At 40.1% G+C, this 13632-nt stretch overlaps 1 protein-coding gene across 1 annotated transcript in view; it reads left to right on the top strand.

Annotated features, from left to right (window-relative positions):
- The first annotated feature begins 8190 nt into the window (after window positions 1–8190).
- Window positions 8191–13632, top strand: part of LOC114058629 (receptor-type tyrosine-protein phosphatase N2-like) — a 334161-nt gene continuing 328719 nt past the window's right edge. Inside the window, exon 1 of the mRNA XM_027886151.1 lies at window positions 8191–8437. Within this exon, the coding sequence (XP_027741952.1) occupies window positions 8191–8437 (247 nt within the window). The remainder of the gene's footprint in view (window positions 8438–13632) is intronic.

Consider the following 13632-nt stretch of genomic DNA (forward strand, 5'->3'; position numbering starts at 1 on the left):
TCTCTGAAACCAGACAGGTGCCAAAAATCCACTAAGTGACGTTTTACAGCTGCATGAAAACCAAAAGAGGTTGTTCCTCCTTTTCTGAAGATGATCCTCAGCGTGCATATTGCCAGCTACTCCCTAGAAGAATGACTTTGACTCTGGGCTTCACCTTAAAGACCACTGAGAGGACACCAAATATTGCATAATTATAGAAAAAATAAATATAAATTCCTGCTATAATGCCCAGGTGCCTCATGAATGAATTTCGTATTCAGTCTGCAATTTCTCAGTTCGTATATTTTCTATGTGTAGTTATTCTCCATATGTGACAAATTGGAAATAGCTTTTTATTCTTGGTCTCATCTCGGGAGGTGAAGACTTATTTCTGCAAATATATCTTTTTGCAAATGTAAGTTTTGTTTTTTTTTTTTAATGAAAATGATAAGTTGCTCTAGGATAAAAAATTATTAGGAATTTTTCTTGAGAGACAGCTGAGAATTCTCTCCTCAGAAGAGAGACAACTGGGTAGCTAAGGGGAAAGAAAGTAGGACAGACCACAGCAAGTGAGAGAAGTCATTATGGAAATAGGTAAAAACTTTAGTTCACCTTTTCTGCTGCATTCTTACCCATGCTGAATCTGAACTGGAATCCTCTGAAGAGCTTGACTCTGCTTTGTAACTTGACCTAGAACTCTCTTAAGACAGTGTTTAAATTTAAAGGGCTTGTTAGGAAGGTGTTACTGTAGCAACAGTAAAGTAATATTTTTCAGATTTGACAAAAAGCTTTAATGTTCTTCTTGACTGAATCTTACAGATTTCACAGTGTGGTTTTTCTCTTTTTTTTCCAATTCATATTTGGTATTTGTGAAATGAATTACCAAAAAATAGTCAACTGGTTCAAAGAAAAAAAGGGTGATTTCAGATAGTGGGTTTTTTAAAGAATCTTATCTAAACTAATATTTTGCCATTCCGTGATATGAAGCTCTAAAATATTAGTAGAGTGATAATTCCATTTTTCTGTGCACCTGCTGAGGGACTCACCTCTGCTGGTGGATCAGCTCCCCAGGCTGGGATGAGAGTGGATCTGAGGGATTCTCCACAGTGACAGAGGGGTGGCAAATGGCAAGGTCACACCGAGGTGAGTGTCCTGATACACTGCCCCATTCTGACCTTCTTTCCCTCAGCAAATGCCGCTGATTTCTCTCAGAGAAGTACTTTGGTCTAATCTGATATGGAACTTTGAATGGTTTTCTCCTCTTGACTAGAGCCAAGCAAGCCCAAACACCACCCCTGAATGATGCCTGTGCTCCCCTACAGACTGATGGGGCCGAGACACTGCAGTGCTGAGGGTGTCCTGAACAATGATAGAACCCGTCTGATACAATATTTCTACTGGAGATATTCAGAAACTCTCCTTAAAAGAAAAAGATAGATATAGTTACAATAATTGTGAATCAAAAATTATGGTCGAGTTTGCTCGTTAGGCCTTGAACGACTGATATTTTATAAGAAACAAAATCCCATGAGTTTGTGCTGGTGAACTGCTAATAGAGTGCTAAGTATCTTTTGCCACTGTGGCCAGAAAATGCACCAGGTTAAATGTGTTTTTTTATAACTGTGTTCTGGCCAGAAGTCTCTATATTAAAGTGCTCCCACTGGGTCCCAGTAACCTTGGAAATTACAGAACTAACTTTGGTGGAAGTGAAAAAAGCTGTGCATTTGCACGATACTTTGGGTTTCAGTACAAATAAGAAAGTGTGAATGGAAAAATATTCTATCAAGATAGAGCAGGCAGGATATTATGGTCTGCTAAGCTGGATCATTCAACCCACCTAAGCCATACCACCCTGCAGCCTCTCTGGCTGCTGCAGGAGGCAGAAATTTAAGGCTGTGTGGCACTTTTGTGTGTAAGAGCAGCATGGAAGAGCTGTTCAAATCAAGTTACATGGACTTTAGAGTAAACAACTGTAAGTGGGATTTGAGTGCGGCCTTCAGCTGCTTTCTTTGCTTTTGGCAATCAGAAGGAACACACCAAGGATTTGTTTTACTTCTTGGGTGTGAAATAATAAAAGTGCACCATCGGGCATAAAACCTGTGTGAGAGATTAAATTGCAAGCACACTGAATTTAAAGAGAAAATTGCTCTCCAGTACACTCAGAAAACTTGTAATTGAATAAAGTAGAGAAAGGTACAGCAGGTGTATATTTTACTGATTTATCAAGATCTTATATCAAATTGGTGGATATTGTAACCTCAGCTGAGCACAGTTTCATTGCCTTGGTTTACTTTCACAAAGGAACAAAGTCTTAAAAAGTAGTCAGGTGTGGAGACAAGCAAACTAAAGATAACAGTGATGAGAAAGGCACCACAGCTTCAGGAAGATCCACTACTATTTTGTAACCTTGAAGTCACACAGTTTAAGGAGGCATAACTTTTGAGAGCTGCTTTAAAGGAGGAAGGTGAAAGACTTGAAATAAAATGGAACAGCTTTGCTTCTTTTAATAGTACTTCTAGTTATCTCAGTATGCAGTTTAAAACAGAAGAGTTCCTTGAATCTTCAAGCTCTCAGAGCAGGTTTGTTCTTCTAAAGCAAGCCTATAAATATATATTTATCACTTTCTCTAAAATTAAAATAATGAAGGAAACATTTAAATCTTCACCAAAAATTACTACAGGATTAGAAAATGGCTGTTTTTTTTTTTTTTTTTTCTCCTAATCTCTGGCTGTTGTACATAGAATATTTGAGCAATGATTGTGAGTTTTTATTTGAAGAGGAAGAGATCTCAAGTTGCTCCCAAGTGCAATGTGACTACCAGATACCATAAAGCTGCTATATTTACCTTCTTGAGCCACTAGTTCTGTGTGATCAGTGGATTAAAACTCTAAGAGTGGTACAGATACTGAAGTTACAATTTACACCACCCAATGGAACAAGGAAGTAAATTATATTATAGGACAGTTTTGCCTGTATAATTTTGGGGTGTTTTTGTTTTCACTCCTTAATTGCAGCAGAGAGTGTTCCCTAAAGAGGTTTTAATTTTACCCGTTCAACATCTGGAATTTTTTCCTTACGGAAGCTTCTTGTATTTGTTTGGTTTTGCTCCATATCAGGCCAAAAGAAAAAAAATGCATTAATGGAATAAAACATTTAAAAATATTATTTTTGCAGAAGGCAAGGTACTGAAATATTTAAAAATTTGGGTTTTTTTGTAAGGTAACACTGGACTTTGTCATCCTAAACTGCCAGGTTTGTCAGCCTGAGGGCACAGCGCAGAATTTGCCAGGGGGGACATTCCTGAGCTCCTACTGTACAGCAGAGGCCCCAGTCTGGTCACTGGGTGAGGCTTCCTTGTTCAACTCACCCTGAGGCACTGCCAGGCTCCAGAAGGGGCATTTGAACCCCCTGAAATCAGTCACAGAATCACAGAACAGAATCACAGAATAGTTTGAGTGGGAAGGCACCTTGGAAAGGTCACCTGGTCAAACATCTTGTGATAAGCAGGGACATCTTCAACTAGATCAGGTTGCTCAGAGCCTCATCCAACCCGACCTTGAATGATTCCAGGGATGGGGTATCCACCACCTCTCCAGGCAACATATTCCAGTTTCACCAACCTCACTGTAAAAACCTTCTTTCTTTCATCTGAAGTCCCACCATTCATGTCTGGCTCAGATGCATTGTAGATTCTAAATTGTAAATTATAAATTGACCTCAAAGTAAATATTTTGATTCAATTAACTGGAATACTTTTTACCCTTTATCCAACTTCATTATAAGTATCCTGTAAAACCTCTGTTTTTGGAAAACCACATTTTTATTTGAAAGGCTGTTGATAATCTCCTTGAGCTTTAGTTTATATAAGGATCAGAATGTTCAGAAAAGTCAGTTGCTTTTTTTAAAACGTCCTCTCTCCATCCCCCCCCCCCAATAAAGCAATCTTTTAATTTTAATTATGTAAGAGCAGAATGTGAGTGCAGAATGGAAGTGGTATTTCTGTTTTTCCTTCTCCTTCTTGAGGTGTCCACCACCTGGTCTGCTTTTTTTACACCAGGAAAAGAAAACCTGTTTCTCAGCTATCTTCAAAGAATATGTTGCTTTCACTAAAATAGGTGTGTTTTTATGTGCTTTCAAAAGCTTTTTCAAAAGATGACAAAATGTGTAGATATCTGTCCAGCAGTGAGAATTACAGCAAAAATAGGTTCTGCTCAATTTTTCATTATTTTCCAATCCCAGACAGACTGGAAAGTGCACCTATTGGTGACCCCACAAGAAATAGCAACATGCAGCAGATTCCCTTTCAGCTCTAACAATTTAGTACTTTCTCAGGAATTAGACTGTGTTAGATTAGATATTTTAGAACCTGTCTTTTTAAATTTTTTTTTTTTCCTTTTGCTTAAATATGCTTTTGGTAAGAGAAACACTTCAACATTTTTTAACTGAGAAAACTTCTGCAGGATGGGAGGTTGTGGGGTGTGGCATTCATCTCCCTTCAGTTGTCCACAGCTGAGTCAGTCACTCTGTGTCCCATCTGTAGTCACTGAGGGGAAGGAGGCGCTTGTGGGACATGATTGATCTGACCCATTTTCCGTGTCTGCATCAGACTGTGATGAGGTGATGAGATGAGATGCTGAGATGAGATGTTGAGATGAGATGCTGAGATGAGATGAGTGGCACTCCAAAACATTTGGCAAAACTGCCTAAATTTCCACCAAGTGCAGAAGCACCACAGTGTGAGACAGAGAGGTTGTTGGACAGAGAAGTGCAGAGGAGTGTGAACTCCCATCCGAACTTTCTCATCCATCTCCATGAACTTTTTACACTTGAGATCTGCATCTTAACATCACATGGGATGTTTCTAAATCCTGTGTCTTAAGAGTATTTTATAATGCTCAAGTTTATCATCTTTAGTGGTGCCTTTGTTGCACCTAAAACACATACCACATAAAAGGCAAATATATTCTCATGGAAAGCAAATATATTCTCATGAGAACCTTAATAACAGGAACTCTCTAAAAGGGTAGCATGGCCTTCCTTGCCTTGAAGCACATTTTAGCTTTGTCAATGAAGTATATTATGGTTTGGGATTAAATGATGTTTTTTAAAAGTCAATTATTTTGATCAAAAAAAATCTTTGTTATAAATTAATTCACAGTTTGAAATAAGCAATTAAAATATAACCATTTCCCAAGTAAATTCCAACCACTAACTTTAAACTGAAAAGATGTAGTTAAATTCCAGTTTGTTGCTAATCTCAAAAAAATTTTGGCCATGATATATAGTCGTGCAAATGCACCAGCACAGACACACTTGACTGAAAACACATTCTTCCCTTCTTTTTCTACAGTGTAACAAGTTTCATGATTTCTGATGATTATTTGCTCATGCTCAGCAGAGTTTTTTATTTTCTCATAGTACTGACTTGTCTTGATACCATGAAAATGTAGAGATACTTTTTAGGGATTTTTCTTTCACCTGTGCTCATTAGGAAACAAGCCTGTGTTTACCTGTTATGCAGACTGCTTTGCATATAGAAATGCTGCTGGTTTTTTTCAAATATCTATAATGAACTATACAGTGCTTATTTATCTTCTGTTGCCACTGAGTGTGTTGGAAATTTTAAGGACCGTTGTAAAGATGCACTTCCAGCCGGAGGGGCTGGATGAGTTAGGCAAGCCATAGGATTAATGCGAGGATTTAGAAGGTGCATAAGTTACCAGTAATACAAGGATGGTTAACAATATGCTGTTTACATGAGGTGAATTTGTCAGGGAAAGCTTTTCTGCAGTAAGAAGGAAAATGTTTGGCTCCCTGCAGTAAGAGCGAGATGTGGTCACTGTGTGCTGCCACCACAACTGCACCAGGACTGAGGGGCTGCACAGTCTGGATGTGGGTGAGGACTGACAGCTGATCACACACAGGGACGTCTTCTGGCATGGCCCACGACAGTCAGGAGGGACTGGCTTTTAAGGGGTTTTAAGCTAAGCATTAATAAATAGAGGAGAAGCTGTAACTTGGTGCAGAATGGAAGGAAACAGGGAACAAGAATAAAACAGGGAACAACAATAAAAGGAGCTGGAGGGCTCGAGTTGTTCGACAGTTGGAACAGGTGGGGGGTGACGGGAGAAGAGAGAAGTATAAGGAAGCAGATTATGAAGGGGTTTGAATGTCAAGTGGCCATACAACTGGATTTGATTTCTGTTTCCTGCTATGTGACATTAGGCAAATCATGACATTTCTCTGGTTTTTATGAGTAGAAAAAAGTGGATAAAGCTTGCACACCAAGTATCAAACAGTGGTGACAGCTCTGATCTTTGTGCAATGTAAATGAGATATTTATACTAATTTCAAAAATTCTTAAATGAGCATGGTAATGTAAAAACATTACATTTACAGTTTCCTTGAACTTACCCTTAATTTTTTTGTAGTATTCATTAACATATCTTGCTGTAATCAAGATTTCTGCAGAGCTTGATTTCTGTATACAAAGCTTTTTATTTATGGAAAGCAAGTTTCTGCAAGGTGATCTTCCTTACAGTCTGTCACCATATTGAATAGGTAATGAGGAAGTGTCATTCTTTTTGTACTTCATGATCCTAAACTTTTTCTAAAAATACGTAGGTAGGAGATTATACTGTGTCACTGTTAAAATTAGTGTCCCTCTTCATTACATAAAAGAAATGTGCAATACCATTGTCAGCTGCAATCAGAAGCAATCCTTGCATGTATTGATTTTATTTCCAAATAAGATCTTCCCACATAGGATATGCTCAGAGTGCTACAGTTTGTAAAAGCCCAATAGAGTACAGCAGAGACACTACACTGTTCTGGAGGGCACACTTTACATAGCTGTTTTACACAGCTGTTCCTTTTCTTGAAGGGGAAAAAACCCCAAGTATTGAATCTGTTTGAAGTTCAAGAATTGTTGTGATGTCCACGATGATTTCACATAATCCTATTTCTAAGAATCCCTGTTTACCATGTCCAGCTGGCTGCAGCACCATGTCTCGTGCTGGTAGGTGACAATCGGAGCTGGATTTTACACACTTTCACTGCTTCTCATCTGGATCTCACTGGGATAATTTACTGTGGTTTAAAGTTACTGTTTCCAGGGTAGGTAATCTAGAACACAGCACTGCATTTATTCAGCAGCACAGTCGGAGATGAGTTGTTTTCTGCTCTCAACACTAGTTTCCTACAGATCAAGCTCAAAGCCTACACTCTTGTTTACAAGACACTCTGGCTGGCCAGATTCCTGATCTTCCAATAGTCCCAGATTTGTAATGGTTCCACCAGAGATGTAGGATGAGGACTGGTGACAAAACCTCTGCTTTTCAAAGGCAACTCTTGTTTTTGTGGAGAGGCTTTTGAGTAGCTGGAGACTTGCAGAAAAAACTTGAAGCAAGACTAAGAACCACCTGAGAACTGGGTCACATACACTCATACTGTGGGCTGGACTCTTTTATATTCTGTCTGCTAATACAGATACAGAGTACATATGCTCATGATTTGTGGGAGACAAATAAGCAACCCTCTGCCAAAATGAATGCTAGCACTGAACAAGCAAAACTGGGAGAAATGCACACAGAGGGAGAAAAACAGAGAGAAAACTATTTCCAAAAGTTACATATTAGTCATGTCACTTGATATGCAGTGGAAAACAGTTGGACAAAACAGCAATCAAAATACACATAATGACAAAAAGTTCTTCATAAAAATACCATGGAGCTCACATTTGAAGATGCTAATAATTTTTTTGACATTTGAAAAGAACTTACTTTATCTCCTCTAAATCTAACATTTTCTGCAAAATGAGTGAGAGATCTGAGGAAAACCTGTTTCTGAATGAGTCAGTTTGTGGGTGTCTTGGTGGTTTAGGTAAATCGAAATAGTTTTTCTTTCTGTTTGTATTTTGATGTTTCTCTCATCTGCAGTAAGTAAAATACTTGCAGTTCATATTACTTGTATTTTTATTAAAATTATACTTACTATTGATTATGACTGGGGGAGAAAAGTGCTTCCCACTGTAAGTCAAGACCAAGTTCTTGACCACTTGGGGAATCTGAATATATATAAGTCCATGGAACCTGATGAAATGCACCTCAGAATCCCTTGGGAATTGGCTGATGCAGCAGCCAAGCCACTCTCCATGATATTGGAAAAGTCATGGCAGTCAGGCAAAGTCCTAAGTGACTGGAAAATGGAAACATGGAGCCCATCTTAAAAATGGGTAGAAAGAAGGACCCTGGGAACTACCAACCTGTTGGCCTCACCTGTGTGCCTGGGAAGATCATGGAACAGATCCTCCCAGCAGATGTGCTAAGGCACGTGGAGGACAGGGAGGGAGGTGATTCCATACAACCAGCACGGCTTCACCAAGGGCAAGTCCTGCCTGACCAACCAAATGGCCTCTGTGATGGGGTGACTCCATCAGTGGACAAGGGAAGGGCTGCAGGTGTTGTTTATCTGATCCCTGTAAAGTCTTTGACAGGGTCCCCTCAGACATCCTTGTCTCTAAATAGGAGAGATATGGTTTTAAAGGGTGGACTGTTCTGTGGATGAGGAATTGGTTGGATGCTCACATCCAGAGGGTAGTGGTGAGTGGCTCAATGGCCAAATGGAGATGGGTGATGAGTGGTGTCCCTCAGGGGTCTGTGCTGGGACCAGAGCTATGTAATGTCTTCATCAGTGACATGGACACTGAGACGCAGTGACCTCAGTGAGCTTACAGATGCCACCAAGCTGCGTGGTGTGCTTGACATACCTGAGGGATGGGATGCCATTCAGAGGGACCCGGAAAAGCTCCAGAAGTTGGCCCATAGGAATTCCATGAGGTTTAATAAGACCAAGTGTAAGGGAAAACCTCCAGTGCCAACACAGGCTGGGGGATGAAGAGATGGAGAGCAGCCCCATTGAGAAACACTTGTGGGTGCTGGTGGATGAGCACCAACATGGAATGACCCAGCAATGTGCACTCACAGTCCAGAAAGCCAAATGTGTCCTGGGCTGCAGCAAAAGCAGTGTGGGAAGCAGGTGATGGAGGGGATTCTGACCCTCTACTTGGCTCTGCTGAGATCCCGCTGGAATATTGCATCCAGATCCGGGGCCCTCGATAGAAGTACGTGGGCCTGTCGGAGTGAGTGCAGAGGAGGACCACAAAGATGGTCAGAGGAATGGAGCACCTCTCCTGTGAAGACAAGATGAAAAAGTTGGAGTTGTTCAGCTTCAGGGTGACTTTAAAGCAGCTTTCAGTACCTGAAGCAGGGCCTATGAGAAATCTGCAGAGGGACTTTCAAGAGTGTGTAGTGACAGGACAAGGGGGAATGGCCTTAAGCTGAAGGAGGGCAGGTTGAGATTGGATATTAGGAAACATTTCTTGACTGTGGGGGTGGTGAGACACTGGTACAGGTTGTGAGAGGGAGAAGCTGTGGCTGCCCCATCCTTGGCAGTGTCCAAGGCCAGGCTGGACGGGGCTTTGAGCAACCTGGTCTAGTGGGTATTCTGTAATAAAGAGGGCTGAACAGAAAATATATTTTTTCCCCTTTACACTATTCTTAAATTGATTTTGAGGACTTGCTCCTGAAACCGAAGTCAATAGGAACAATATAAAACCCTAGAGTAGTAAACCAAAGAAATTATTTCCTAAATAAATTGCCATCAGACTTTTTTCTCATTCTTGTTTTTCATCTGGGCAAGTCATGGATGAGACTGGATTCCTTCAAGGACATCTTTTCTCTTGAAGTCACCAGAACTTTATAAGGTTGCTGAAGTCTTCCGTGTATTTTGGGTGTATATCATGTATACATTGTTAATACTGAGGTCAAGCCCAGAGTTCTCATGCCCTCGTGTCCTGGTCCAGCACTGCTACTCCCTGTTTCCTTAGTTATTCCTGTGTTACAGACACCTCTGCACTGAGATCTGCAGCAATTCCCCACCAGCATCACAAAGCATCAGAGCTACCTCTGGGTTCTTCTGCGCTTGTCGTTTAAGTTCCCTCAGCAGTGTTTGCAGTCAGTGTTTACAGTCAGACCATCCAAACCAGGCCAGCTGATTTTATGGTGACTGGGAATGAAGCTACACAGAGGAAAAACTGACTAGTCTGAATTTAAAATACAGCAATAATAGCTTTTGACCCTCAAAGCACTGCATGAGTTTTTATCCTTTTGATGGAAAAAGGATCATGATTGGGTTTGCCCTGGTATTTTGCTGCAGTGTAGCTTTCTATGCCTTCTTCTGCAGCCTTTTCTGGTGAATTTCTCACTGAAGGAACAGAATGAGTCCTGTGACTTCAGGTCAGGACAGGATCACGCCCCAGCGGGCACTGTATCACTGGCTCATTCTGAACTTTAGTCTTCTTACTTACTGCCAAACTCTACATCAAAGGAAAGGAAGCCAGTAGGTTTTCCACATTTTGCATGTGGAGAAATGTATCTGAGCTTCTGTCTGTTCCCATTCGGCAACTGCTGCAGAGATTTTTGAGGAACAAGAAGAGGCTGAAATATGGTCATCGAAAATGAACAGAAAGTTTATTCAGACACTACTCTGTCCTCTGCTATTTTTTATGATTAGACAATAGAATTGTCTTATTTTTAGAAATGACTCCTAATGACTCACCCCCTGCTGCTGGCTTTACGTTTCATACAAATGACTGGAAAAACAACTGGTAGACAACATAATAATAGTAAAAAAAATACCCACAACCTTAGCAACATGAAAGGATCCCACTTGCCCTTAGCTTGTTTGAAATAAAACGTTATATGCAACAACAAAAGCATACCTAGAAAAAAAACCTCAAGCGTGTTTTTAAAGACATTTTCCTTGAAAATATCAGTGCTATAAAGACAAATGGGATGTGAGTCATTAGGAGGTGTGGTCTGATTGACATGCAGCTCCTGTTGTGTTTTTAAGAATAGATTAAATGTTTTTCAGTAGCACTAAACTTTCCTTGTTGACAGCAGGAGCAATTGTGGCTTGCATAATAAAACTGGAGATATAAAATAATTTCACCGTATTTTGTTTCCGCTTTATGAGGTAGAGATTTGTGTGACTGAAAATGTCAATAAGGAGATAAATTACTGGCTTTCACTGTGAAAAAATAATAGGATGATTTTCTCATGACAAAAGATACAGCAGGTATCTGTGGAAAAGTAAGACAAGAACAGCTATTTTTGAAGCCGCAGAGGTTTCTTTTATTCCATATTCTTGCACTTATTTTTTCCTAGCTATTGAAATTTTTATTTCCTAGCAGTTGAAGTCGCGAAGCTACTGAAATGTTTCCCCCCTCTCAAAATTATTAAGAGATATCTGTAGTAGTTAGGGAGAGTTTCAGTACAGTGTGACAGAGGATGGCTCTTGGTGATGACCCACTCTCATCCAAATAATGACACACCTCTGCTACTTCTGGTCAGATGACTTTCCTCTTGTTCTTGGGAAAGATTATTTAATTTCAGCTAGTGAGACTGATTCTTTAATTTATTTTAAAATATTTATTTTATTAAATTTTACCAGCAACATTAGAAATGCCAATATTTAGAAATGCTTGTGTGCCTTTTAGATGGTCTGATGTTTTAGAAACTACCACAGGTCTCAGAGTAGTTTGTGCAACACAAACCTGCCAAGGCAGCTTTGCTGGCAGCTGTGTGTTGATTCTGGTTCTGAGAATTACTGAAGCAGTGAGGGAACTGCCTTGCTAGGAGTGAGGTGGTTCAGGAAGTGGGAGATTTCCTCTCAGAATCATGGGGCAGTTTTAATGAAATTTTGCTGTGACATAGTGTACTGTCACAGCTCACCAAATGAAGGCTGGAGACACCATGTAGGGCAGTTTGGTGTGGGAAAAGAGACAAAATGTGAACGTTTTTTAAGCTAAATTATGGATAAACTAAAATGTGGAGCATATGTGTATGCACCTATGTATATTATTGTGGACATTTGAAAACTTTCCCGGTCCAGTGGTTCTAGTTAATATTAGTGAATTAAATCCAAATTCCTGCAAGAAGTCCTTACCTATTTCCAGAATAAAACTACCCTGGCCATGCATCTACCTGTGATGCAAAGCCACATTCTTGACAAGTTTGCCACTTATTTCTACAGGAGATCTTTCTGTGAAGTTGAGTAACAACACCATTCAAAGTTATATCACTTTATGTAGAACACAAGGTCATTGGAGTTGCAAAGTAAGATGTGAAGATGGGACATTATTAGATTAGAATCCTCTACATAAATTTGAGAAATAAAATTGCTTTAGCCTGAAGCATAGTTAAGGGCAGTGTGGCCAGAACAACATAAATTATTCACGACTGAATTGTGACAAATTTATGTTGTCCTGAAACTAAATAGTTTGATTTTCAAAAATGCTTTGTTAGATGCATTTTTAAGAAAAAAAACAAAAAACCAAAACCACGGAACATTTTAGAAGTTAAAGCAAAAGAAAAATGGAAATGAAGAGCTGGACTACCAAAGAGGCTTTAGGCATAATTTCCAAAATGGTAGAGATGGTGCTTTCTGCTTCTCTCACCAGAGCACTCGGCAGTTCCATTTCATGGTGAGCTCTAAAGGAACTCACAGGAGAGTTGGTCCTGTTCAATCTGTTCCTGTGGCCTGCATGAAGATAATCAGGTGTTACCCATAGGAAAAGCTGGTGGTTTGGGTTGTCCATGGAAACGGAGGTGCAGGGCTTTTGTTTCAGTGAGTTTGGAAGGATATTTTTGCTCAGATTCCTCATGTTGTCAGGGTGCAGCAGGGCAGAAAACACCGACCACGTTGTGCCTTCTCCATCAGGACTGTCAGTGATGGTCGTAAAGTGCTGAACTTGCGAAGCTGAGGTTGCCTTGAAATTGTATCTTTGGTGAATTAATCCTCAGTGAAACAGTTCTCTAGGTCTAGTACTGAAGAGCGAGGGGGAGTTTGTTGGGTTTTGTTGGTTTTTGTTTGTTTGTTTGTTTGCTTTACATTTAAATTGAGGAAGAAATCCGTGCTTTTCATACAGGCAATATTTCTGCCACGAGGTTCTTGGAGTACAGCCTGGGAATACTATTCAGATAAGACAGTAACAGTTCATTTTTTCCAGAAGAGAGAATTACCAGCAGCTATCATTACTAGAGGGAGATATTGCAATTTGTCCAAGCAGCAGCAGTATCTGTCTTTAATTGCTGATAGTTAACAATTGCATGGGAAATTGAAAAAACCTACAGCCATTAATTACAGCCGCTACAACCTTTCAGCCCTGGAGGATCTGCTAACAGTGATGGACTCTGGCACTCCTGGATCGTGCTGCATATTAGCTTAAACCTAAGGAGCTGTCAGGAAGGGGGGATATCGTGCCCAAGACAGGCAACCAGAGTAGGGCTACATATCAAAAAGTTTGAGAATTGCTGCTTTACACAGTCCTAGAGGCACAGATTGGAATGAGCTGTCAAATACAGTTTTTCACAGACTGTTGTGGAGGATATATAATGAGGAGGAACTTACCTGCAGAACAGGATGAAGAAAGAGAAGATTAAATGAGACATTGAGTTCCACTGGCTGATCTCTAGGACAGCAAGGAAAAAGCTGAATGAGATTTTTATAGTTTAGGTGAAAACTCCATGTCTAGTTATTTTACAGGCTGGTTTACTAAATGTCTGAGGATTTCATTTGGGTTGGGGTTTTGCC

This window comes from Empidonax traillii, unplaced genomic scaffold, assembly GCF_003031625.1.
Source record: "Empidonax traillii isolate 1590-97213 ecotype Southwest subspecies unplaced genomic scaffold, ASM303162v1 scaffold178:size2223814, whole genome shotgun sequence".
In the NCBI taxonomy this organism is placed as follows: domain Eukaryota; kingdom Metazoa; phylum Chordata; class Aves; order Passeriformes; family Tyrannidae; genus Empidonax; species Empidonax traillii.